The sequence below is a fragment of the Zonotrichia leucophrys genome, chromosome 2 (genome assembly GCF_028769735.1).
Source record: "Zonotrichia leucophrys gambelii isolate GWCS_2022_RI chromosome 2, RI_Zleu_2.0, whole genome shotgun sequence".
NCBI lineage: Eukaryota > Metazoa > Chordata > Aves > Passeriformes > Passerellidae > Zonotrichia > Zonotrichia leucophrys.
This window is the reverse complement of record NC_088171.1, coordinates 100,603,436-100,631,080: the sequence shown is the minus strand read 5'-3', so window position 1 is coordinate 100,631,080 and position 27,645 is coordinate 100,603,436. Positions and strand designations below refer to the sequence as shown.

The window sequence follows — 27,645 nt, the reverse complement described above, 5'->3', positions numbered from 1 at the left end:
TCCTTTTAACCTGCCCTCTGACTCATTACCCTTAAAGGATTTTTGGTCCAGCAGAGACGACTGGTTCATTTTCCTTCCCCTCCTTAACCACCAATCCACCCATGCTTCCCTGTCTTCTGCTGGGATGAGGAGAAAGGCCATTAATTTTTGAACAGCTAAATTCTCCAACTAATGAATTGTTAGCAGAAGACAACTGCTAACTTAGCTTTTCCCCCATAGCTTTTTGTTAAGCAAATGAGTATGAAACTCTAACAATCTGCTTTATTACCTTTGGCTTTGGTTGCTGCTTGTATTTATGAACACAATCCTTTTACCCTATATTAACAGAGTTTTGCATTGTTCTGAATTCTATACCCAGAAACCAGTAAGAAAAAAAAAAAAAGGGGACAGCTTTGTTCAGAAAAGTACTGTTTTTATTGACTCAAACTGTATTTACACATCACATTCATATGTTCAATAGTTTACAGAACTCTGTAAAAAACTGACTGGTAAAACTGCAGGAGCCAAAAAGTTTCAGACTTAATTTAAGACACTGAACCATGAGTACATTTGAAGATATTTAAGCAAGTGTTCAGTTTTCACGGTCAACTTACATGGCAGTTCTCTGTAGACAAACTCTAAAATCAAAATGAGGTGAAGGGGAAAGGGTCAGATGAAAGAGCTGATAGTTTTGCAAAGCTAGTACTTTGTACAACCACATTTGACAATGCATTTTGTATGATTCTTTTTCTTTTTGGAAACAGGTCACATTCAGGTATAGTTTAGATAAATAATCAAAAAAACCCTTTGATTTTTGTAAGCTTACAGATGTTTGAAAAAAAAAATCAGTGCCACAAAATCTGTGCATGAATCTGAACTGTTCCAATGCTTGAGAGGCTCAGTTCTGGCATTCCACTGCAGCTCCAATTCCTTGTATGCTTCTCCAGCTGGCAAACAAGAGATGATCACCTTTTACCAGTGCACTGATGATCTCACACACGTACATCAGAAGCAGAACATCCTTGTCTCATCCCACGAGATCACTCTTTCACCCATCACTAATACAGTTTGGCTGAATAAATATTTTTTGTTTTGAAGTACAAACTAGGTGAGTTTGTTTCTCTTCCAGAGTGCAAGTCACCATGGGCACACACTTCACAGTTAAAATGGCATCCCTCCTCTGATCTGCCTAGCGACCTGTTCATCTGTTGTCTCCTCTTTTTCTTTTTCACGCTCTTTGTTCCAGTCTTTAAGGCCTTCTGGTAGTGAAGTATCCTCATCCAAACTTCCTGTGCCTTCCACAAATTCTTCATAAGTAGACTTTTCTGCAAATGGTCTTGGGCCAAGCAACTCTAGCATGTCGCTCTTATCAAGCACTTCCTTCTCCAGCAGCCGCAGGGCAACCTGGAATAGCACAACAAGTTGTGTCATACACATCAAACACCTGAGATGCTGTCCTAGTTGGAAGGGTTTCTTAAGGCAGTTAGCTTGGCATTGATTAATTTTGATAGAAAAAAAAGGTCGTTCAGAGTTCATCAGATACAAGATTCTTCTCCCCCTTGAGCACTTTTAGGGAGCACAACTACAATTTTATTTTTAATCCTGCTTTTAAGACTAAGCAAAGTGCCCTCACTGTGGGTGACTGTTGCTTTTATTGTTGCTTCAGAACAGCAGCTTTTTGCTTCTGCCAAAAGGCTCTGGATGCAAGACATTAAGTGGTACATGAAAACAAGTGTTCCCTTCCAGTCAGTGGGGATGGTTCAATTGGGCTGCTGCTGTGTTACAAGCTCAAGAGCACCATAAAATACCAATGTGTGAACACTGCACCAGGGGAGTTTGCAGCCTTGGGTCAGTGAGCTCATTGTTCAGCACAAACCACATTCAGTGATCTCTTTTGGGATGCTGACCTGCTACAACAGGATTTATGGAGCCCATACAAAATTGTCTCCTTGTCACTAAGCCTACTGGATGCCTGTCCTAGAAGATGATCCTTTTGCTGTATCAGGTTTTGCAGCATGAAGAAAGAGAATATGCACAAGCTGAATCTTGGCTGCAGTGAGGCAGATCATAAGCAGCCAAGGGACAGAACGGAAGAAGACAAAGATATTTTTATTAACACTAAAAAGGAATTCAGAGAAAGGAAGTCATATGAATTTCCCTGGTTACAAGAGCTTCTTCTGCCCAAAAAAATTGGGAGCCTGGTATTTAATCTTTAAGTTTGCCTATCACATCTACTAAACCCTATGTTAGCAGGCAGTCTCTTCCCTCCAACTTTCCAAATGAATATTGACCACATAAGCAGGGAGGGATGTTAAATCATGCTTGTGAGATGCTCAGAGGTGTTCCAACACAAAAGGTTTCTCTTAAGTCTTGTGACACATTCTTAAGATTACATCAAATGGGTTTTGAGCAAACTTCCTCATATACAGTCTATTTTAAATCTAATTCAGTTCAATTCAGATTTTGGCTTACCAGCTGGAACTTAATGGCTAAAAACACTGTAATGCTCACCTTCTCCACTTCTGCTTTCTTCTCAGTCAGCAGCTTTAATGTCCTTTCATAGGCAATGTTAATTAGTGACCGCACCTCTTCGTCTATCAACCTGGCAGTTGCCTCGCTGTAAGGTTTCTCCAAGACCATGTCTCCTTGGCGAGGGAGATCAAAGGAAATCTGCCCCACTTTTTCATTCATACCAAACTGAACAATCTGAAAGGAAAAAAATTAAATAAATAAAGGAGAGATAGCAAGAATTTAGGGTATGTTGAAGTAAATATGGCCAACAAAAAGGGAGAGGAAGAATTTTGCTATAACCTAATCTTTTCCTGTAACATCAACCCTTCCCTGAAAATGCAAGTCTACTGAAGTTAACACACATGCATTGACTTTCATTTATTTCTTTTTACTGATTAAAGTGAAGGACACAAATAACACCATTTTAAAGTGGTTGCTAGTGGTATGCATAGTGCTTTGCTGTTTAAATTCTAAGATATTACACAAAAACTACTTCAGCCTTCCTTAAGCAGTAAAGCCCTTCTTTACCAGAAATAGAAGTGTTTTGCCAATTCAAAATACTTCTGAAGTTTAGTATAATCTACTCACCCATAAAGATAAGCTGACTTAAGTACTCAAGTAGAGGGTCTTGAAGGTTTTTTCTATCAAGTCCAAAAATCATATGCTGTTCCTCATCCCAAGACACTCCTCTACAAATGTCAAACAATTCTTATCTTGCTTCACTCAGTACTGAATACTGACTTGTCTGGTTGCTAAATGGGGATGTTTTAAGCTGCATTTTCCTCCAGCAGAGGCAGAAGCAAGTTCAAACTGCTATTTATTTATTCACTCCATGACTACTATCAATTTGATGGTTACTAAAGTAGCACTTCTCAGTCCAGCAAGATCCACACAGGTACGACAATGAATATTCAGAATTCAAAGAGACCTCACCATTAGAACCAAGCATCTTAACCTGCTTTCTTAATTTTGGCTGACACATACAAAAGTCCGTAAGTAGACTTATTTTATAAATTTAGAATTGAGCAAGAGTCACTGAAGATATCATAGAATTAACAAGATACCATTACACATTGCCTTCCAGAACTGAGGCAACAAAAAGCACGCTTGAGAAGAGGAAGTAGGTGGGGTTTGGGGATAAGTGTGCAGGGGAAGATAAGTGTACTCCAAAATGTCTCTTGCTCCTTGTGAGTGTCTTATGAGATGACATCCTTTGTCCTGATGCAGGAAATGTAGTAACACACCTGTGTGTAGCCCATAGCTACACTTAGGTGAGTCATTGCATTGATAATTGATTTTAAATTACTCATCTACATTAGTTAATATGATACACACACAAACCAATGTCTCAATTCCCATAGCCTTAACTGACATCAAACAGTGCTTTCAAACAAGGTTGTCTGGATTTCAAGTGTGAATCCAAATTGAATCTTCACACAGGGCAATTGTAAATGTAGGATGATATGATCAAATCTGAGAACTAAATTCCATTTTAAAATAAGTATACCAACTCCCACATGTGACCCAATGGGATCAATGTGTATGTTCCTGTGGGCAGATGTAGGGCAGTAATTGAAGCCTAATGCACACACTGCTGTTGTGAGACTGAAATGAAATAATTGGTCATCAGCATCTCTAAACAACACCATGATGCTTATTCATACAGTGTTTTCTGAAACAAGGCTTCTGAGGGATGCACCTGATGAAATTGCACCATAGCAGAATATTAGTTAGGTCAGAGATAAAGAAAACGGTAAAGGAAAAAAAGAAGTCTCAGTCAAGCCCATACCTGAGCATATGCACTCTGGGTCACCTTCTTCAAGTCATCTTGGGCACCAGTTGTAATTCTTCCAAAGAAGATTTGCTCAGACACACGTCCTCCCAGAGTCATGCACATTCTGTCCAGTAGCTGCTCTTTGGTATACAGATACTGTTCTTTGGGCAAATACTGAGCATAACCCAGTCCTTTACCACGTGGAATAATAGATACCTACAAAAAAAAGTAACAGTGCTACAACTAAACAGTGTTAAAAACCATAAAGTATTCTTCAGTTTGACTTATTTTTAATACCACAGCCCACACCATACTCACCCTTGAGGTTTAATTCAGACATTATTTCCATTTACAGTTTTGCCCCCATTATGTTCTATCCTTAAAAGCCCTGGCTAGCTCTAAACTGGGATAACAACTACTAGAATATCTGGAAAAGAAAGGTAAGACCACTGTCATATCTTCTCTAAAAACTGTATCATATTTTAAAAACACCATTTTAATTAAAATCCACAATTCCTTGAATGTTATTGGGCATTATGTACTCTGTAACAGATACAGCATTTTGAACAGTTTAAGGAATTTCCACATTTACTAATGACCTTTCTTCCAGAAGTAAATCATACAATATTTTTAAGCCTGAGATGAGATGAAAAACACAGCTATGCAAAACTATGGATGTTAAAGCAAGTTTGGGAGATTGGGGTGCTTTTCCTTCTACATTCAACTTGTCACGCTGTAAAGCCAAAAGAAAGCAAATTGAAAGTAAAATTTAACTTTCTATATTCCTGAAGTATACCTGTGTAACCTGGTAAGAGTAACTTAAACCACTAATCAGTCCTGAAAGCCTCAGAGAAAAAGCAGCCATCAAGGCTGACAGACTCATGAGAGCAGGTCTCTCACTTTCAAAGGACATTTATACTACGAACTATGTCACAGCTAATTCAGAAAACAGTTAAGAAAGTAACAAGAAATGAACAAAAATGTACTCTAAAATTGACACACTTACACTGCTTTTTATTATATTTTAATATCTTCTTAACATTGGTGGAGGGGAGAGGAACCCCAAAGAAAAAGATGTTGTCCATGCTACTGTTAAAAGTCCAAATTAGCCTTCTTACCTTTAACAGGGGGTCAGCATGTTCCAAAAACCACCCTGCAACTGCATGTCCTGCCTCGTGATATGCTACTGTCTTTTTCTCCTCTGGCTGGAGTACTTGAGTTTTCTTTTCCAAACCTTTGTAAAATAAATAAATTTGATTAATAGTTTCAGATACAACTTTCTCCTCTGAAATCCTTTACCTCATTTGCAAAGATGGTGAACAATACTTTGAGGCCATACATGTGATCCATTGAAAAAATTTAAACACCGCCCCAAAACTTTCAAGTTTTAGAAATTCACATCTTACAGATTTCGCTGTAACCTTGTCCTTCCTTAGACTTTCCCATTTCAATGCAAGTTCTTAAGAATATTCAAATATTTAAATAAAACATCTGAACTTTAAAAATCTTTTCTAGACTGTTTCAGGCTAGCAGCAGTTAAAAGCATCCCTAAATCCAGTTTTTCTTCTTGCTATTTTGAAGAAGAAATAAAAGAGACGTGTCCTGATGAAATCTGTCTTTGTACCCCTTCCTTTATTACAGAAGTCAGCAATATAGACAGGATACTTCTTTTCCAAACATCAAGTGTGTTTAGGAGAGAAAGAAAACAACCTTGAAGAGCAGCACGAATATTCAAAAGCATGGCTTCCTACACATCTAAAAGCTGTCTATTACAATTTTTGAGAAACAATTGGTGCTATTCACCTACCTCCAATAACTCTTTCAATTGCTTGCTCAAAATGCTTTTGGTTTATAGCATCTGAGAGATGCCTTGCAGCAATTAAAGCAGCTTCATTACAAACATTAGCAATATCAGCACCTAAAAGAGAAGGCAAGAATTACTGATCCTTTTCAACACTTTTCTCTGAGTTTAGCATAAGCATAATCTTACCTACAACTGGTTTGCTATAAACTCTCACTGAGCTTGAAAATTAAAGGTAATGCGTTCTGAAATAGTTTAATTACTTAAGATATATTTAAATGCATCTACTATAGTTATAGGCTTTAAGATTTTTTGCATAGGTAGACAGCCAGCAAGTAAAATTTATTACCAGTGAAGTAATTGTTTGATACATCCCACCTTCCATTTCTGTCTGCAACAGATTATACTTAAACTAGTATATATTTAGCTGCACGCATTTCCTACATGACTTCTGTATAGCTCCGATGTTGGCTTATCTTTAGAGGATATCCTTTCACATTAACAGAAAGTGGAGGACTTGAAATCAGTAAATTATTTGCAGTAGTGCCATTGAGGCAACAAACATCATCACTGTAGCTACCAGAAACATTGCCAGTCGAATCACAGAAAAGCAGTTTTATATAGACCAAAAACCAGTGAAGAATACACAAGTGTTGAATTTGGCATAGATGTGAGAAGTGTCATTACTGGCTTATAATCTAATTAATTTCAAATCTGTATCAACCAGTAGTTGAATTCTGCACTGGTGTTTGGTTTTTACATCCAGAAACATAAATTCTACTACAGAACATGCATACAAACTTCACAAAACCCATGTCTTCTCCAGAAGTGCTCAAGAATGAAACAAAGGAAAGGACAAAGGAAAAACACACACAGGAGTGATAACAATCAGAAACCTCTGAATTGCTTGTACTGAAGACAGAAGAAACTCCCTCTTCATGTCACCCTGACTGAAGCTGACAAAACGAGACCCTCAGAAATCTCCTACTTGCTCTAAGAGGCAAAGAGAATTTCAGGCTGTGCCAGTAAATACAATTAAATCAAACGCCATCCAGAAGTTTAGGTGCAAGAAAACCAGAATTAGTAGGGAAATCAAATATCTCAAGCTTGGAGAATAATAGTGGCATTAGGAGTCACTTACCAGAAAACCCAGGTGTTAGTGATGCAAGCTTTCTTGCTAGGTTGTCTTTATTTAGGACAGTGTCTAATTTCAGAGGTCTAAGGTGAACTTTGAAAATGGACGCTCTTCCTTTTATATCTGGGGGTCCTTTAAAATAGAAGACATATAGTTTTACTTTTCACACACATATATATTCAAATTGAGTGTGTGCAAGGAAATTACATGTATAAATAGCTGCCTTGACTGCAGGCACCCAGGTAAAACTTACCAATGTAAATCTGCCTGTCAAAGCGTCCTGGTCTCATCAGGGCAGGGTCTAAAATATCTGGCCTGTTAGTACCTGCCAAAATGACTACATTTGTGGTTGTATTAAATCCTGTTAAAGAAAAGTGATAGAGAAAAGCTGTGTAAATATAATTTCTGTGGAAAAAAACCTCCAAAACCAGAAATAAAGACTGCCCACTTTACAGGGTCATGTAAGAACTGCCAGTTCAAACAAATTATCTTAAAGCTGAAAATATTTCTATTTATTGCTGCATTGTCCAGTTTTTCATAACAAGCAAGAAAATGGCCTTGGGCTCTGCTTTGTGAACTACTATATCAAATCCTGCTTTATCTTCAAAATACAATAACAGATTAACTGCTCAGGAAAGCACAGAACCAGCATGGCTGGCTGTATTTTTTTTTTTACCGACAGACTGGTCTCATTGTGAAGAATTTTTTTGACTATTCAACTATGACAAAGAGTTAGGACATACAGAATTAGGGTTCTTTTTCTCTGAATGAATTTCAGTAAAATATCAGGCTGCAGCAAAGTGACTCACCATGCTTTATTTTAGGAAACAAGGAAACAGGGATAATTTGAATTTAAGCTAGAATCCAGATCTTGGTTAGCAGGTCTGAACAAGCATATTCTATCCAATATCCTTGTTATTATAGCATAGTATTAGGCATTAAATACTCACCATCCATTTCTACTAAAAGCTGATTGAGTGTGTTCTCTTGCTCACTTTGTCCTCCAAAGTTGCCCCTTCCTCTCTTCCTCCCTACTGCATCTATTTCATCAATGAAGAGAATGCACGGGGCATTCTTCCGAGCCAGAGCAAACAAGTCTCTAACCTTAACAAAAGAACAGAGACTGTATCAGACTGGTTTGTAACTCTTTTGAGTTGGGGGTGGGGAGAGGTGGGAAGAGGCACATCAGTAACAGTATCCCTATAACTGGGTATGCCTCTAAGCAAGCACTCATTCCAAAGCCTTCAGCCAGCCTTCAAGGCAATAGTAAGTTACTTAATTCCCCTCCAAATATTCATGTGGAAGTTAAATTAACTTCTAGATGTCTGGAAAAAACACTCAGGACGTGAGTAGATAGCTGAAATTGTTTTTTAGACTTTCATATTTTAAGCAAGGTATTACCTAACTACTGTGGTGGATGCAGCACAATCTGATTTGAATTTTAGACGCAACATTGCAATGTTGCTCTGCTTGCAAACCTATCAGAAGGGTCTCATTAAAACCAGTTCAGTGAGTTAACAGATCTACAGCCAGGAATCCAACTGGAGCAAACAGGAAATGAAAAATTAATGGAAGAATTTTGACCTGAGTGAGAATTAGATGCAGCTCAGAGCTTTACTACTTTATACATTAGTGATGCAATTGCAGAACACTTCTCTGATGACAAAAAAATGTACGGTACACACGAAGAGATGCAAATTTTGGACAGTAGGCTGTACAACAGAAAGTCAGCCAAATTTTTTGAAAAAAGTACAATGAAGGAACAAGATAAACACGTCACATGCTTGAAGTGAATTCTCTTTTCAATGGAATAAGCAGAAATCCAGAATCACACAAGTAGTTTTAGTTCTAGCACATTCAATTTACAAATGATCAATTTAGCATCACTAACAACTGTCTTATTTAATAAATTAATAGGAACTGAAAGTAAAACTCTCTCATATTGTTTTCTATAGGCACCAGAAATTATCAACTGTGTTGAAACTTCAATTCCCAGCCAAAGTTATATCAAGAGATTTCACTGGATAGTAACAGTATTTTCATAGACCAGTGTCACAGACATCTTTTATGAAAAATTCTTTCCCTAGGATTTTTCCTCCTGAGAAGCTGAGAAGCCTCAAGAACAAAATGTAATGTCTTTTGTTTGTAAGAACAAAATGTAAACAATTATTATCTGCTAGTGTGGAATGCAACAGGTAAATCTTTGATTGGCCCATGTTAGATGTTTGTTATGAATGGCCAATCACAGCCCAGCTGGCTCAAAGAGAGAGGTAAGCCACAAACCTTTGTTATCATTCCTTCCTATTCTATTCTTAGCTAGCCTTCTGATGAAATCCTTTCTTCTATTCTTTTAGTATAGTTTTAATGTAATATATATCATAAAATAATAAATGAAGCCTTCTGAAACATAGAGTCAAATCCTTGTCTCTTCCCTCATCCAAGAACCCCTGTGAAGACCATCACAGACCGGTACAGAAAAGTTAAGTCATTTTGCTTTGGGGCATTTCAGGTATCTATTGACAACAGAAGTCCGAGCATCACTATAATTTTAGGATACCTAATATTTTCCCAAATTTTAATTACCATAAAATACCATCAGTAACTTGTTTACACTACTTCACATGTTTTTAATGACCTTTCTTAAGACAGTTAAGGCAGAAAAGCAGAAAAAAATATCAGACATATATCTGGTTATTTAAAGCATCTGATCATCAGAAATCAGTCATTGGACTCATATTTCAATCAGAAGCTTATCTGTGTGTCTTAGACAACTCTTTACAACTAAAAGTTTCAAACTACAAACAGAATAAAGTTCTTCAAAGAAGCAGGATTTAGAGCAGGAGGAGGCATTCCCATAACAGTAGCTCAATGAGCTACAGATTTCTGATTCAAGTAGTAAATTTAGTTCAGATCAGAGCTTAAAGAGTGCTGTTCTGTGTTCTCAAGCACCTGAAAAGAGACACATCCTTAACAGTGAAGTGCTTCAGGCTAGTGAAACTAGCTAATGAACTGCCTTAGTAACTTTTATTAAAGGTTCACTGGTGATTTTTGTGTTTCGACATGCATCTGGCATCACTTGTAAGAAATCTGCATAGAAGAAACAACTTCAGCTGTAATCAAACCATTTGTCTCCCACACTTGACAACATCCTTTCAACAGCCAATACTGAAAGAACAGAGCAAGGCCAAGGACTTACTCGTGCTGGACCCACACCAACAAACATCTCTAAGAACTCTGAGCCATTGACGGTGATAAATGGCACATTGGCTTCTCCAGCTGTAGCTTTAGCCAGAAGTGTTTTCCCAGTACCTGGAGGACCTGTCAGAATTGCCCCCTGCAAGACAAACAGGTATATTTTCTTCATGAAGAAAACAATATTAAGCCTATGAAATAACAAGTCAATGATATTGAGCCCTCTGGCTTTTCTTGCACCACAGTCAAAAATCATGTAAGGAAATAATTGAAGATTAACCCCTCCTTTAAAGGAGCAAAAGGAAAAACAAATTAGATCCAACACTCCATGCTGTCTTAGAGTTTCAGGAACAGTGTTTTGTTTGACTGACATATTAAGTAAGAAAAAGAAAGGTATGTCATCAGGTGGGCTCCCCTGCCAGCACAGCCAAAAGGCAATTCTGTAATAACCACTTGCAAGACTGCTGTTATACCTATGGTGTGTATCACTTCTGGCCCACGTGAACAGACAATGTATTCCACAAAGCAAGTCTGCTGGCACCACAGTTACACTGTGGTTACACACAGTTACACAGCTGGCACTCAATGCTTGTTTATTTTTTTTTTCTGATTGGAAGACAGAAGCTGGAAAGCATTGCATATGTAAACAGTCCTAGTACAGTTTAGAATACTGAGGACTAGTAGAAGAATAAAGTCTAAGTCATCGATCCCTTACCTTTGGAATTTTTGCTCCCAGATCCTCATACTGTTTGGGATTTTTCAGGAAGTTAACAAACTCCATTATCTCTAATTTGGCCTCCTCACAGCCAGCTACATCTTTGAATTTAACATCTATTTCATCCTTAAGGACTTTGGCAGTAGTTTCACCAACACTGAAAAGTCCACCCATTCCACGCCCTGCCCGACCCAAGCCTGCAGGTCCTCTTCTTAATGTGTACAGCAATGAACCAATAATCAGAATTGTAGGCAGCAAACTGAGGAGAAATGATCTGTGGAGAAAAACAAACAAAAAAAGAGAAACCTATCACAATAATCCATTACTGCAAATAACACATATAAGATGTTGGTTCCATTATAAGCAAATTCAGGACTAACAGTCTATTAACTTGCAATGTTTGTACTTATGCAGGTTGTTCACACTGGGAAACCATCAAAATAAAATTGAGAACAAATTGTTATAGTTGCTTATTTTTAAACCAAGCACATCAAGTAACATTGTTGAGTTTTCCAGAGGAAAAACTGCATTACCTAATAAACAGAAGTAGCTTGTTTTTCAAAGGCAAATTTACAGGACTAGTTATGTAAATGGTTATATTCTCAAAATAAGTTGCATTAGGTAGCATATAGACAGTGTGCCCTATAACTTCAAGCAGAAATTTCTCTCCAAAATACATGCCCTTCTTCCCTTAGGTCTTTCAGCTTTTTACATTTTTTTTCTCCTTTCAATGTTTCCATTTTCATTTTCAAGGATACAGATTTGCAGAAGGGAGGGAGTGGTTTCTTGGGGTGGGGTTTTCTGTTTTGTGGTTTTAGTTGTTTTTAATTATTATTCATTGTTCATTGTCCTCCAGCTTTCTAGCACAGCTCTGTAAAAGCCCAAAACCCTAACACAGTCCTCTTTATCATAGTATCTGAGCACTGTACAGATTTTTCTGTGAAAAGGAACAGTTCAACAAAGAGCTCACAAGACGTTCTACCCACACTCAACAAAAACAAAATGCAGAAAAGAAGGACAATCACAAAGCACAGGATTTCCAGGCTTTACAGATAACCCACATTCCTGGGATAAAGAAGAAAACAAGGATTTTTTTTCTCTACTGTGGTATTCAGCAGATTCTGATCCAACAGGGAACAGCAGTACTTTGATTATATATAGCTGCTCTCTCCTGCTTTCTGTGGCATTCCTGGGGCAGAGCAATATATATCAATATCTATATGGAGAACAGACACTGAGGAAAGAATCAGAGCTGTGGTACGGAAGAGAGATTCAGGAAGTAAAGGTCTGTACAAGGCTGAAAAAGGCATAGGAACTGATCTACTTTTCCTAGTCGGTGGTGAGAAGCCTCAGGCCAACATGCAGCCTTCTTGCACAAGTGCTGCATTGCCCTGACCATCACTTTTCCCCAGGTTGGTTTAAATAAGGGCTCAACAGGTTTATTTATGGACCATCCTTAAGATCCTGCTCCATTATAAAGAAACAGAGAAATGAGGCAGGCAGTGTGTAGAACAGGGAAATAAAAACCTCTGTCTGAAGTTGCAGGATTGCCCAGAGTAAGGCCACCATTTTTCTTGTTGCCACCAAGACCAACAGGCAGCAGCAGCTTGGTAACACACACTGCAGTAAAATCAAGACATTCCCCTCCATCCCCCCAAATCAAAACAAATACCCACAAGTATGTAAAAACAAGAGAGGCAGTAAATGAGCCACTTTCATTAGTCACATGAGCTAGTATACACAAACTACAAGTACAACTTCCTGATGATAAAAAACCTATTTGACAGACATCAGCAGGAGTAATTTCTAAACTGCTCACTTAGAATCAAAAAGAAACTACTCCTTGAGTTACAAGATTATGTTTGTCCTCTAAGCCATTTGGAAAAATACATCAGAGAAGCACTTTTACTGTCTTCTAAATAAGGTCAATAAAATCCAGCCACATAAGGCTAATACAAAGAACACAAATCTAGTATCAGAGCCCTTATTCCCTAATGGGAAGCAACAATGCTGTAAATCTAAAATCAGTACTATTTTTCTTAACAATTAAGAGTATGATCCATCTTCCAGTTTCTGTTAACAGGCAGATTAATGTGATCTACTTAATCACCTATTTCTTGCTTTTTTTCCAAGGCCCCAGATTTTGATTATGCTTATTTTTGGCCAAAAATTGATGCCCAGAATAGCTCAGCCAATATACTATGGTTCTATGATATAATCTCCCTGTTCAAAAATCTACATGAGCATCATCTCTGGAGCTCTGCTGCTGTTCCCGGCTAACTCTTGCTCTAGTAAAAGTCACGGGGAGGAAGGGCTTAAATTAAGAAAGGAGTTACAGTAAAACATTTATATAATGAGAAGCTATATTTAGAGTGAGAGGATATGGATTTCTTCATAGACAAAGTACTGAACAGCTTCTCTTACACATAACACTCAGAAACAAACCCAAGCAGATTGTTATTCTGATAATACTGCCACCTAGTGAAGCATAAGGTATGCGCATTACAAACCTACTCTACTGTAGATACAACCTTTTTTTTTTTACCAGAGACTTTTTAAAGCAACTTCTTACCCATCACTCTCTGTTGAGTAGACTACAGGCAATCTGTTCTCCACTTCAATTCCCAGATCTTGCTGCACAGTCTCCAGATTCCGTTCAAAAGTGTCCACGCTACCGATATTAAACCAGACGTACTGCAAGGAAAAAAGCAGAGATGACCAAGTGCCCCATCTTATTTCACCTTCACTACAAGCCAGCTTCTTCTAGTCTGGTAATTCCTTGTGCATGCGTTAGATTTGGACCAAGTTTGCCTTGTCAAGTGTGTAACTGGTATAAGAGGCACACAACAAATCTGAAGCCTCTCAACCTGAATACACTTATATCTATCACTTTATCATGCAGAGATGATAAATCCCAATGGTTTTAGGGCACTTTAAACAGATGGAAATACTGCCAGTATTTTCTCCAGAAAAAAAATAGAAGGGAGTAATAAACAGATCTTTATAAGGGACCTATATAGTCAGAGTAATACAGAGCACTGAACCTGGAAACACAGCAGTCGTATAATTTACTGTTTCATTTGAAGGTCTCAGCCCTTCTGATTAAGAAATGTTTTTGCTTTTCTTAGGAAAAGCTTCTGCAGTTTATACTAGCTTTAAAGTCAGCTGTCTTCACAAAACAAACAAACAAACAAACAAAACAAAACAGCACAAATTTATCACAGACCAGAAAGAAAAATCCAGCCATTACTTTCAAAATGTGTTGAGATCTGGTCAAGAAAATCTTCCCTTTTGCACCATGACCTGCCTGACTTGTCCCTCCTCACCCTAACATTGAAAAAGAAACACCAGAGCAGTTAAGTGATTGGGAAACAAAGGCAACTGGTTGTATGTGGGCTAAAGAGTAGGTGTATAAATAAGCCATAATGAAACCCACTGATTATGTAATTGCTGCAGATTTCACTTTACCCAGGAGGGACTTGCAGACCTTGTTTCACCAAGACACTTAAGAAAAGCTCCACCACCTAAGAAGAGGTAATCTGATAAAGCTTTTCTAATGCTTCTTTGAATTTTTCTTCTATGAAAATTTTATATATATTTTTAATAGGTCTCTGCCACTGGGTATCATTCTTTGGAAAACTTTCACCTGCATCAGTCTATTCCTCACTGTGCTACTAGAAGAGCAACTCCATGAAATAAATACTTTGGAAACCAACGCTTCTCTTTGTTTTTTCCAGTAACTGGCTAAAAGCAGTCTGGAACAGAAAAGATTCCTAGGTATGTGGACTTAAGTCTGGGATTTTCTTGAGCAGATGGAAAGCAGCAGTTAAAAACACAGAACCTTCAGCAATTTGTTACTCTTCTCGTTTAAGTATCTGTATTAAAGAGCACAGTGCTGGAAAGGAACTACTTGTCACAGTTTAAAGATATCCGTGGCAAAACAACTGATACAGTAAAGTGAAAAGCACACAATGTAGGATAATGTAACAAGAAAAAATGTTTCGATCAAGAAATGATTAATGATCCAGACCAAGTTTCTGCCTCTAACTTTACATAAAAAGACTGTTTTGCTGCTTCTAATATCCCATGTACACGTATTAAAAGTATTTACCCATTCATGAGGAGACTTTCCAGGAACAAAGATGACTCTAACAAAGCGCTTGTTCACCACTTCAAGTCTGTCCACCTGGAGGAGGAGAAAAGAACAAAACCTGAGTGAAGAGTGTACAGTCACTGTGCTTCCACCACAGCTTCAGATAACAAATGTGAATCTGTTTTCCACTTAGAATGTACAATTAATCAGGTACATCAGGACAGCTCCACAGTCTACAGTTTGCCATTAGGAATCATGTATGTAATCAGGATAAAAGGAATACTGGCACATAGGAATTTAAATTGAACGACTGACATTATATCCTTTTCTCAAGGAAAAACTCAATGCATGCATCAGCAAAAATCAGTTACAGTAAAATAGTTAAACAGTAGTTAATTGTCTCAGTGGTCAAACACCAAAACCAGTAAGTTATATGACTCCAAACTCTTAGAGCAGCTTCCAAAACAAACCAAACCGAGCAAAACGAGGAAAATCTGAACTTTGTTCTTACAACTGTTTTCCCTACCAGAAAGGGCTTCCTGTGCTACAATATTAAATACAGTAACATCAATTACATAAAGTATTTAGCTGGGGTAACAGATACTATATAAACCTGGGAACTGTGCTGCAGCTTTAGCAGATATATACCATTAAGATTTTTTTACAGGTCTCCTCCAATGGTTAGATTCTTGGATTTGACAGGGCCTTTTTAGAAGTCAAGTAAAATTTGTTCCATGTTTTCTTCCCTTTTCCATAAAATAAGTAGTTTTAACATTTTAAAGCATTTAAAACTAGCAATCTAGCTTTAGAAGATGGGCCTGAATCGCACACAGGTTACTAAGGTTGTTCCCTGAACTCACTACATATGGCCATTTCTGGTAGAATTGAAGGAAAACATGAGCTAAGAAGTCACTCTAGAACTAACCTGATTTCACACAACACTATCTGAATACCTTTGTTTTGAAAAGCACATGACTCCAGTATTGCTGTCTTCTCCCCACCACTAAGGCAGCCAACAGCATTTAATAGCTACACATTTAGTCTGTCTGAATATCCACACTACATCTTACAAAGTCACAAGAAACTTGGTTTTGTGCAACAGCCTCCTTTCACAATGCTTTTCTGCAAGGAGGCTTCAGGCTTTGTTCACTGTAACAGCTAAATGAATATTTTTACAGATTTAAGTGTCTTACTGCTTCAGAAATTGAATCAGTATGAGTTTTTTCACAAGATGTGCAAAACCACCAATTTAGAACAGGACTGATTGTAAGATAGTCCAGGCAGAAGCATACAGAGCAACTCTGCACAGACCAGTTAGAAAAGAAAGGTAAGAAACACCCTGTTCAGCAGCTCACAAAAGTAAGGTAATGGAAGGTTAACTTTGTGTTCTAGGTCTGAAACCTAGAGGACAAAGCAAACCAATGCCTTCCTAGCAAGATGAAGCTACAAGCAGGGAGGGAGCAGAGCAAAGAATTCATGGCTCTTGAAGTGGAAAAAGCCTGTGCAAGACCACCTCCTGAACTTCAGGGCATCACCAACCTATTACTCCAAGCATGGAAAGCTGCCAAGTTTTACAGGGATATTGATGATAGAATTGATTGCTCCAGAAGTGGCTCCAGGTAAGAAAAAATGAGAGGAGAAAACAAAGAGAGGAGGCTACTTTACAACACAGTCAGGGATGAAGGGATGCCAATGTACTGTCCCTGAAAGGATTCTTCCATTCCCCACCCATCCCTTAGGTTCTCACTGCTGCTTCTCAGATTCCCCAAGGAACTGATTTCAGATAAGAAAAACCTGTTCTTTTCAGAGGAATGGGCTCATGCAAGTGATAAGGTTAGGAGCAAACTTCTTCCAAAGGCAGCTGGCATGTCTCTTTAAGCCATTATGTCAGCTTATCTGTACTGCAGAGCCATACCCAGAGAGAGTGTGGCTACACTGCCCCAGCACCCACAGGAGTTATCCAACCAAAGCTTTGTCCTGAGCTGCTATTCCCCCTCCTCTCTTGAAATGACATAAATCTTCCCACATCCATCCAAAATATCAGATCTAGGAACTGATTTAAATGAAAGCTAATTCCTTTCTCCCTTGAAACCTACACAGAGCCAGTTCTCACTCTGCTGACACACAAACACAAGCCCAGCTGGGGAGGCAGCAATGAGCATCTTCAGCACTCTGATGTTTCACGCTGATTCCCCTCCCCACTCACCAATCCTTTAGAAAGGTAGTTGTTGACAAAGTCTTTCCAGGTGATTTCTCTCCCAGGGACCCTGAAGAAGAAGTAGTACACAACCATTGTCCAGAAAAAAGAACTTCCCACCACATACATCCGAAACTCTCTGACATCCCATGGAATGTCACCCTAGGAAATAGAGAAAGCAAAAAAAAAAAAAAAATTAAGAGTCTGTAATACAGTAGGCACATAGGAAACAGGTTCTGATATTTCTTTGTAGCTTCTATTCCCTGCCTTCAAGGTTGCCACAGAGAATGTTAAACAAAAGCCTGCTTTGTTGTATGAACACACTTGAGAAATTTCCCATAGAACTGAGGAATTACAAGCAATAGAAATTCTTTAAGTGTTTTACAAACAGTAATTGAAGAGTTTTGATCCATGAACTACTGTTTTTAGAAAGGGAAAAAGAAAAATCACATGACCTTTCTGCCTCCATTCTAAAACAATTCTCCTTGGTCTCCAGGAGTGCATGCAAGACCAACAAAAAATAAAGGAAAAAACTAACAGAAGAAAAAACCAAAACCAAAAATAAGAATGAAAACCATGCACCAAAACCAAAACCAAAAATAAGAATGAAAACCATGCACCAAAAACATTCTTTATATACATACAGGAATATTTTATTCCTGTACTGTCAGGTGCCATCACCTTTGTGCTACACCTGGCAATAAATGGCAATAAATTTCAAAGGGAAACTCACATAAGTATCCCATCAAGGTCAGAACATGTAAGAGCAAACTACATTTAATGACCATTGTGTGGTCAGAAAATTCTCCAAATTGCCACTGAAACAAAACACGAGGCCTTTAAAGGTCTGAGGCTCCCCTCTAAGAATACTGACTACTAGCAACCACATTCACAGAGCTTAAACTTCATTAACATTCCTGAACAGAGGTAGATGCCTCTGGAGTTATGCACAAAATAGTTATTCATGAAAGGCACTGAGTGAGGAGCCATCCAGGGCCAGTTGCCATGGAAGGTCTGGCACAGGAGGCTTGAGCAAGATTTGGGCAATCAGAATATGGCTTTAAAAAGCAAAATCATGCAAGGTTATTTCATGAAGACAAGATAGTGACATAAAGAAAGATATTTTAAAGTCAAAACCTTCTGTAATCTGGTCCACCAGTTAGTTTCTTCTTTCTTGCCTCCTTTTTTTCCACCACTCCCACCTCCTCCACTGCTAGTTCCACTGGGTTGTCTGGAAGTAGTAGCTTGCTTTGTTTCTAAAAAACAAAAATTTACATCTTATGCTAATCTCACATTACCTTTTGTTAGTTATATTAACGAGATGTTCTGGAAAATATACTAGTCTGCAATACTACAATAATTAGATGATGTAAAAATTTTTTTTTCCATGAAAAAAAAAATATATATAGTCCATTAAATGACAGAGAGACAGTTATGACCAGAAAGAAGTCTGTTAACTTATAATTGAGGGACAGCACTCCAACAGAAGCACAAAAATAAATACTATTCCAGAAGATGAACATTATTTTGCTTTCATACCATGTATAATAAAAACATACCAATTTGCACTTCTAAACTAATCTGGTCTTCCCTGAAAAATAAAGAAAAAAACTAAAATCCAAACTCACAATTGTTATGCCAAAATCTAATTTAATGAATGCACATTCCACAAAGAACTGAAGTCAAGCAGCTTTTTGTACCTTTTGTTTCTCCAGGTGTACCTTTAGTTCCATTAGACTTCTTCCCATTGGGAAAATACTTTTCAAATCCTGTGGAGAAAGAGAAAAAGAGATCACAGTTGGTTTTCATTTTACAATTCTTTCATCACATGCTGACTGTATACACCAGCAAAAAAGCTAGGAACATACAGACGGCAAAACCAGCTTTGCTCTTGTTTTTTTGTCAAAAAGCTCTACCTGGTCTCCATAAATATATCTGCTGTGTTGACAAGAGAATATCACATCTATTTAATAACCTGAAGTAAAGCTATGTTTTAACCAGACATAGAGAAATTTAGGTCAACAGAAAGCTCCACTGCACAGTGTTGAGCAAAGTACATTATTCTTTAATAGCTCCTAAAAATCCCATAAATCAAATGTTTCATCTCAAGATTATAGGCTGGTTAGTACAAGAACTGACTTCCCCACAGACAATAAAGCTAAATAGCACATAAGTGCAGTCCTCAGCAAGGTATGCAAGCAGTCTGTTTTGTTTCACAAATCAAAGTTAGAGTCACCTTTGGGAGGTTGAGAGAAAAGCCTTCTGCAAGCAGCGATTACACTTGCCAAAAAAGTGCTTCTATCAGCAGGAACTCCAGGGGTAACTTGGTCACAGAGCTGAAAGATGAAAAAGAAATATAAAGCAACAAGAACACACCACAAAAATCTTCAAGTTCTCTAGTAAAGCCTTGCAGCTAGTCAGACAATACTTTACAACTGGAACTTTACAACAGATATTGTAGTAACTGCTGTGTGCCAGAAAGTAAAACAACAATGGAAAAAGAAAAGTTCATCAAATGAGTAATTTCTACAGCAAGGAGATTTTTATTCTTGTTGTTAAGAACCAAGTTTCATCTTACACACAAACAAAACATTGTTCATTAAAAGAGAAAAATCAAGCAGAAAACACTACAAGCTATGAACATTAAATACACATTGACTTCTATGGGACATGTTTAATCATACCAGCCAAATGACATTAAAGTGCAACATTAACTGGGACTGTACAAGCACGATCCACACAGTACTCAATCATGGTTTGTCTGCAACCATTTTACAAATAGTTAAGAAGTTGTAGCTTCTGAATATGAGAGATCCACTTGAATCCAAAAGAAAGGGATGTGGCAGACAATGCTTACATACAGCTAAGGAACTAAAACAGACAAGGAATCTCAGTGCAAAAAGAAGATCCAAAGGCCTATGTGAGTAAAAATCCAGTTATAAAACCACAACAAACTTAAGCTTTAACATGGCTTGTTCCTGTCCTTGCTCCTTGTCCTAAGGCTGTTTACTGTTATTCATCATTTAAGTGCAATGAAGGAAAATTAAATCTTTAAACTCACGAGTTCTTAATAAAATTTTGCTACTACAGCTGGATACTTCAAAAAAGTATAAACTGCAATTTTATTCAAGAGAAATCATACCTGATTTCTTCAAGAAGGACATATGTTAGATAAAATGCCCTTCATAAGCTTTTCCAATGCTTCTGAGAAACAAAATATTATCCATGCCAAGATTTCCCCACAGACTGACTTTCCTTCTGCCTCCACTTCCTTCCGCCACATAAAGGCACTCAGTCTCCTGTTCTTTTTGATTGGAAGCTATTTACCTTAAGAGCCACAGAAATAGTAAAATGCAAAAACCAACAGGTCCTGAAAACATGACTCCAAGGATCCTTGCAAGACAGCAAACATCCAGCTGGGACTAATACCCCTAGGACTATTTTGGTGAAGGAAAGCTCAGTGCTATAGTCAAAGTACAGTGGCTGTAAACAAATTCCATTTCTGCATATTAAAGAAACTTTTGATTACTTGGTTGCACACATAGAACTACCCTAGGCATGCTGTCATTCATTAACTGAATGCTGTAACTCTGCTGAAATCTTCTGTCTGGAGCTTCCCCTTCCACCCCTTATTAAATGATGAAATACATTAGGCTTATTTCAAGCATCCCTATAGTTCCACCTGCTGGAACAAAGAAGAACACCAAAATGTTCTCATTCCTTGCTTTTGCTGTGGACTGAGCTAAGAATTCTTGGGCTGCTTGGTCAGGATTAGTTTTGTGTCTCTGCATGTCTCTGAATAAAATCTGATACTGAAAATCCAAGAGGGGATTTCACTGATTCTCAGAAGCACGTGCAGTGCAGATAGTCTGGAGAGAAGCTAATGTAGAGAACAGCTACTAAATCCAACACATTATGACCTCCCACATGAGCAATTCCATCTGAGCTCCTAGAAGAAGTTTTAGGACAAGTGGGATGCAGCCATGTGGGCAATAAAATAAAAAGAGCTTGCCACAGATCATGTATATTCCACATACAGACAGGGAGCGAATGTTGCAGCAACTAATGAAACTCAAAGAAACAGTGGGGTTTTCTCCTGTCAGTGGTCCCCTACAAAACACAAAATTAGAGACTTAGTTCTTCTGCAAACTCAGATTACTTTTTATTTGCAAAGAGACTGAAATATTCTGAAAGCTTTACTCCACCTAAGAAGAAACAACTGCTCGTGTTTAAAAGAAAAGTTTAAGTAAGCCAAATCTAATTGCCTGGCCCAGACTAGCACAGGTTTACTACAGAATTAAGTTATAGTTTAAGAGAAGGAGAGAGAAGGGTAAGCAGACAAGAGCTTTGGGGCAGACCTGAATAATGGGATTGCTTCTTGCTGGATTGTCTCTACAGATCCTAAATTCCATGAACACATGCTGTCAAGTTAATATGCAGAGAGCTGAGTGCTTTGAAGCTGCTTTGTGAGAAAAAGGAACAAGTGACTTCATGGCACCTTCAGTGTCACCTGAGTGCCTTGAGAAGAGATGGCTGAGAGGGGACCTCATTATTGTCTTTAAGTATCTGAAGGGAGGGTGCCAGGAAGGTTGATCCAGGCTCTTCTCAGTGGTGCTGAGCACAGGACAAGAGGCAATGGGCAGAAACTGATGCACAGGAAGCTCCACCTGAATGGGAGGAAGAATGTCTTTACTGTGTGGGTGACTAAGCACTGGAGCAGGCAGCCCAGAGAGGCTGTAGAGTCTCCTTCACAGGAGATATTCAAGAACTCTCTAAAACACCAGCACAAAAGCTGATCATCCTGATACAGGTCTGTCTGGCAATGGGAATGCCACAGCAAGCTTAGCTGATATAAGCACACCCACTGCCTAAACACAGAGAAAGCAAACAGAGCACATTTTGACTGGATGCTGTTTCAGGCTGTATACCAGGAAACTCTTGCCAAGTATCTCCCAATCAGAGGCAAAAAAAAAAAAACCAAACCAAAACCCCCAAAAAAGCCAAACCAAACCAAAAATCTGATTTTTTTTTCTTTCGGGCAGACCTTGTGACACCATTCTAAAAATCAAGACTTTTTAAAATGTAAGTTTCAGATAAGCAAAACAAACAAAGGTCAGTTTTAGAGTTAAAATAACCCATAAAATGTTACTAGTTCAGAGTGCTACATAAACCCAAGAGCACAAGCAGAACTCCTTAAAAAGTTTACAAAATTGAGGCTACACAAAGCAGGAACAGAAAATCCATTTGCTTAGCTATACAAATAGGATAGAGAATCTGTTCATTGTAGAAAGCTGGAAGTTACAGCTTTACCCATTATCAAGTTCCAAATAAAAGCAAAATTAAACCAGAAGTCTTAATTATCTAACAGCCATCAAAATATTACATAAGAACATAATGGGAAGAGGGGACAACACACAACAAAAAGGTGGTAAAGAAATCGACCTTAATGCAAGTTACTTTCTACATGGGCAAATAGTGATAGGACAAGGGGAAATGATTTTAAACTAAAAGAGTAGAGATTTGGATTAGAAATTAGGAAGACTGTCTTTACTCCCAGAGGGTGGTGAGCAACTGGAACAGGTTGCTCAGAGAAGTTGTGGATGCCTGGAAGTATTCAGGGTCAGACTGGATGGTGCCCAGAACAACCTGGTCTGGTGGGAGGTGTCCCTGCCCATGGCAAGGGGGGCTGTAACTAGAGGATCCTTAAGGTCCCTTCCAACCCAAGCCTTTCTAAAGTTTTATGACTCCAAGCTACTCACTTTTTCTCACATTAAGATTAATTTTAAAAAAAGTAATGGCTTTTATGGAACAAAGATCATCGTTTTTCTGCCTACACTCAAAGCCAGATGCTAGAATGAATACGAAGACCCCTTCCTAAGATTGATTCCAAATAGGAATTCTTTAAATTTTGTTGAAAGTAACAAGAATTAGCTTCCTGAGAGATCAGCAGCACTGCTGACAATGCTTTATTTATTGTTGAAATGATGTTCAGCTCTGATCAAAAACCAAATTCACCATGAAAAACAAGCCAGATATATATTCATGCTGAGAACAAAACTACAACACACCTTCTGTGTGTATTCCTCTCACAGTCATCACTACCCTAGAGATAACCTTCACAGCTATAAAGGTGTGGCTGCTCAGCACTCTGTGCTACAGGAAAACAAAGAAAAGCAAGATGCCCATGAAAGGGAGAGGACTCAAGCACCTTCCTTTCCCACAGGCCTGTCATTCCCGCACTATGTTAGAGCTGTCAACAAGGGTAATGCACATCTTGTAACAGCTGACAGCAAAGGCCATTTTACTAAGGATGAACACACAGACATCATGCTTTAGCAGTTAGTACCACAACTGCTGCAGGTGCAGGTTCATGGCATCACTGCACTGTGCAATCCCAGGATGCAAACAACCAGGCTCCTCTTATCCAGAACACTGACACCCAAAACAAGGTGCTAAGTCAGTAATCTTTAACATTTCAGTCTCTCACCCAGCCTCAAACCCACCTAACACAACTCATCACCCTGAGAAAGCAATGGAAGAACTTTGGAATCAGGTGGGACACAGCACCTGGAAAACCACTGGCAACATGGGAACCCTCCTCTATGAGGAGAAGCTGAGAAAGCTGGGGCTGCTCAGCCTGGAGGAAAGCTGCATGGAGAGCTCACAGTTACCATACAGTATCTGAAGTGGGTCTAACAGAGAAGCCAGAGAGGGACCCTTTATCAGGAACTGCAGTGATAAGACAGGAAGGAATGGATACAAATTCAAAGAGGAGAAATTAAGTTAGATATTAGGAAGAAATTATTTACTGTGAGGGTGGTGAGACACTGGAACATGTTGCTCAGAGAAGCTGCAGATATAGTGTTCAAGACCAGGCGACCTGGTGTAGTGGGAGGTGTCCCTGTGCATGTCAGAGGAGTTGGGAAGAGAAAATCCTAAGTTTCTAGGAATAGCGGCGGGATGCAGCACAGCAGCAGCTCTGGGGTGTCGCCTCCCTCTGCAGGAGGACTCTGCTGCTGCTGCCGCAGGAGCCCGAGGTTCTCCCGCACGGAGCCGGCTGCCCCTTCCAGGCCGGGAGGCGCGGCACTCCAGCCCGCCCGCCCGCTCACCCACCCACGGGCCTCGTTCCCCGCCGCCCGGAAGGGCCAATACCGAGCAGGCCGGGGCTGCCTCCTCCGGCCGGGGTGAGGACGAGCCGGGGAAGGCCGCGGGCAGCAGAGACGCGCTCGGTCCGAGCAGCGGGGCGCCTTTCCCCGCCCCGGGGCCGCCCCACCGCCAGCACGGCCCTCCCTCGACCCCCGGCCCGCTCGCCGCTCACCTGCGCCAGGCAGGGCCTGGCCCCGCCGAGCAGGCCCCTCCCGCAGAGCAGCTGCTGCAGCGGGGCCCCGGGCAGCCCCCGGCGGCCGCCGCCGCCCCGCGCCAGCAGCAGGTACCGGTGCGCCATGGCCGCCCGGACCCGCCGTCACCGCCGGCCCGCGCCGCCTGACGTCACCGCGCCGCCGCGTGCATTTCCCCTACGGCCGAAGGGCACACCTGGCCCCGCCCCCTGGTGAGGCCGCGCCCCCAGGGGGGTCACGCACCGCCTTCTGACCACGCCCACCGCCGTCACCAGCGGAGCCCGGCGCGCCCTGGGATTCTCAGGATGCCGGAATCCATCGGGTCGGGAAAGATCTCCGGGATCATCGAGGGCAGCCTGTGACCCAGCACCACCACGTCAGCTAGACCATGGCACCAAGTGCCACGTCCCAGCTCTCCCCGAACACCTGCAGGGACAGTGATAACACCGCCTCCCTGAGCAGCACGTTACGATATTTAATCACACTTCTGAAGGAATTTCTCCCTAATGTCCAAGCTGAATCTCCCCTGGTGCAGTTTGAAGTTATGTGCTCTCGTCCTGCTTACTCGGGAGAAGAGACCGACCCTAGCCTGGCCAAAACCTCCTTTCATGCACTTGTAGAGGGCAATAAGGTCACCCCCGAACTGCCTCTTCTCCAGGCTAGACACCCCCAGCTCCCTCAGCTGCTCCTCACAGCACATGGGCTCCAGACCCTTCACCAGCTTAATTGCCCTGCTCTGGGCAAGCTCCAGCATCTCAATGTCCTTCTGAACCGAGGGGCCCAGAACTGAACCCAATATTTAAGGTGTGGCCTCACCAGTGCTGGATACAGGGGAACAATCCCTGCCCTGCTCCTGCTGGCCACGCTGTGTCTGATACAGGCCACGGTTCCACTGACCTCCTTGGCCACCTGGGCACAGCCCGTGCCTTTCATGGGCTCACGTTCAGCTCTGGCTGACCAGCATCCCCAGGTCCTTTTCCACTGGGCCACTTTCTCAGCACTCGGACTGCAGCCCGTAGTGCTGCATGGGGTTATTGTGGCCAAAGTGCAGGACCCAGCATTTGTTTTTCATGCCATCGGTCCCAGCCCATCTTTCCAGCTTGTGCCGGTCCCTTTGCTGACTCAAGGGTGTGGGTGAGTCAGCAGGGCAGGCTCAGCCCAGCCCAGCCTAGGCTGGCCAGCCTCACTGGGAAGGGCGGGTCTCCCTGCTGCCAGGGCTGGTTTAGCCTGCAGCAATGTTCTACAAAGCCTGCAGGTAGGAAATAAGGAAACCTGTCTCCTGGTTTTGCCCCATTCTGTAAGGCATTCTATATCAATGTGTTTGCTGTAGAATGAGTCTGTGCAAAGTCCTCTAGTGAACTCAGGCGTTTGGTGTTATCACTGTTAAGGAAACATCCCATCTGACCATTCACAAGACTCTCTGTCACTCACATTCCCTCACATTCCGAAGGCCAGAGACTTTCACTGCTGGGACCAGAGCCCCTTTCCAGCAGGCAGCTCCAGTGCATCCACAGGTGCCCACTTGACCCCCCTCACACAGTCAGGCCAGGTTTCCTTACTGGATCCACCCCACATTCCTCATGGCAGAGTCTCAAATGTCTCATTCCATAAAGCAATTTATTCATGGTGCAGTAACACAGAAACAGCCCCAGCTCATGCTTCTGAGATGGGACCCTGAGAAAGGAACCCTTAGCTTTTATACCCCCACAGTCCAAGCCACATGCAAATCTCACTCTTACTCATGAGTTTTTGCTCCTGCTGTGTCCCTCAGTGTCCATTCACCTGGCTGGCACCACCAAAGGGTTGGCAGTTCATGGCCTCTTGTCTCAGGCTCCCACCGAGAACTCCACCTACATCTCCATCTGCAGCTTGCAAACCGAGCTACTGCCCCACATATATCCTCAGCACATGATGTCCCTGGCTGTGTGTCACTCTCAAGGCTGTTATTAGGGTATTTAATCAAAACTCCTGGTTTGATTAAACCAAAACGCTGGTAGCTCACAGAGCCCCAGAATCACAAAATGGGAAAGGAAGGGACCACAGCAGCTCATCAGGTCCAACCTCCCTGCTCAATCAGGGTCATCCCAGAGCACATGACACAGAGCTGCCTCCATGGTTCTTGAATATCTCCAGTAAGAGAGACTCCACAGCCTCTCTGGGCAATCTGTTCCAGGGCTCAGTCACCCACACAGTAAACAAGTTCTTCCTTATATTCAGTTGGACAGAGCTTCCTGCGCATCAGTTTCTGCCTGTTGCCTCTTGTCCTAATGCTTGGCACCACCAAGCAGAGCCTGGATCCATCCTCTGGGCACCCCCCACTCTAAATACATATAAACATTGATGGGGTTCTCTCTCAGCCATCTCTTCTGCCCTAGGTCCCTCAGCCCTTCCTCCCTCATGAGAGATGCTCCAACTCCATCATATTCGCACCTCTCCACCAGAGCTGCTCCGGGAGCACCACGTCTCCTTTGCACTGAGCAGTTGGTGCTGAGGGTTGGTTTGTGAGCACTTGAGGAACACCAGTCAATGGTAATACAGAATTGCTTTCCCAGGATGCGCCTTTCCAGCGCGAACTGTATCAGGGGAGGCTTAGGCTGGATATCAGGAAAAGGTTCTTTAAATAGAGGCTGGGTGAGCACTGCAACAGTCCCCAGGAAAATGGTGACAGCACCAAGCCTGACAGAGTTCGAGAAGCGTTTGGATAACGCTGTGGGGCACACGGTGATTCCTGGGGCTGTCCATTGCAGGGTTACGAACCGGACTTGGACAATCTCCTGTGTCGCGTCCAGCCCAGGACGCGGTGACACCGGGCCCGGCCGGCGCGCGCTCCTGCGCATGTGCGCTGCGTCGCCTCTTCCGCGGGCGCGGGAGGGGCGGGGCGGTGACGCAAGCGCGTGACGCTAGCGCCGGT

At 41.0% G+C, this 27,645-nt stretch overlaps 1 protein-coding gene across 1 annotated transcript; it reads right to left on the bottom strand.

The window, feature by feature from the left end:
* Positions 1 to 391: 391 nt before the first annotated feature.
* Positions 392 to 24,878, bottom strand: AFG3L2 (AFG3 like matrix AAA peptidase subunit 2). The gene is made up of 17 exons (XM_064705816.1): positions 24,716 to 24,878; positions 19,634 to 19,733; positions 19,098 to 19,166; positions 18,535 to 18,653; positions 17,407 to 17,559; positions 15,219 to 15,293; positions 13,680 to 13,801; positions 11,108 to 11,381; positions 10,397 to 10,534; positions 8,151 to 8,304; positions 7,454 to 7,561; positions 7,207 to 7,332; positions 6,072 to 6,182; positions 5,383 to 5,498; positions 4,280 to 4,480; positions 2,491 to 2,685; positions 392 to 1,383 (listed from the first exon to the last, which is right to left on the bottom strand). The coding sequence occupies exons 1-17, from the start codon at positions 24,839 to 24,841 to the stop codon at positions 1,141 to 1,143; spliced, it is 2,430 nt and encodes an 809-aa protein (XP_064561886.1). The 5' UTR covers positions 24,842 to 24,878; the 3' UTR covers positions 392 to 1,140.
* Positions 24,879 to 27,645: the final 2,767 nt, after the last annotated feature.

What these genes read in the sequence shown, in the direction of transcription:
- AFG3L2 (XM_064705816.1), bottom strand. Translation starts at nt 24,841, where the DNA reads ATGGCGCACCGGTACCTGCTGCTGGCGCGGGGCGGCGGCGGCCGCCGG. An exon ending in GGTGGACCAGATTACAGAAG is followed by an intron (nt 17,560 to 18,534) that starts GTTTTGACTTTA and finishes TCTATTTCCTAG; the next exon opens with GGTGACATTCCATGGGATGT. An exon ending in GCTTTTAGTAGAAATGGATG is followed by an intron (nt 7,562 to 8,150) that starts GTGAGTATTTAA and finishes TTTCTTTAACAG; the next exon opens with GATTTAATACAACCACAAAT.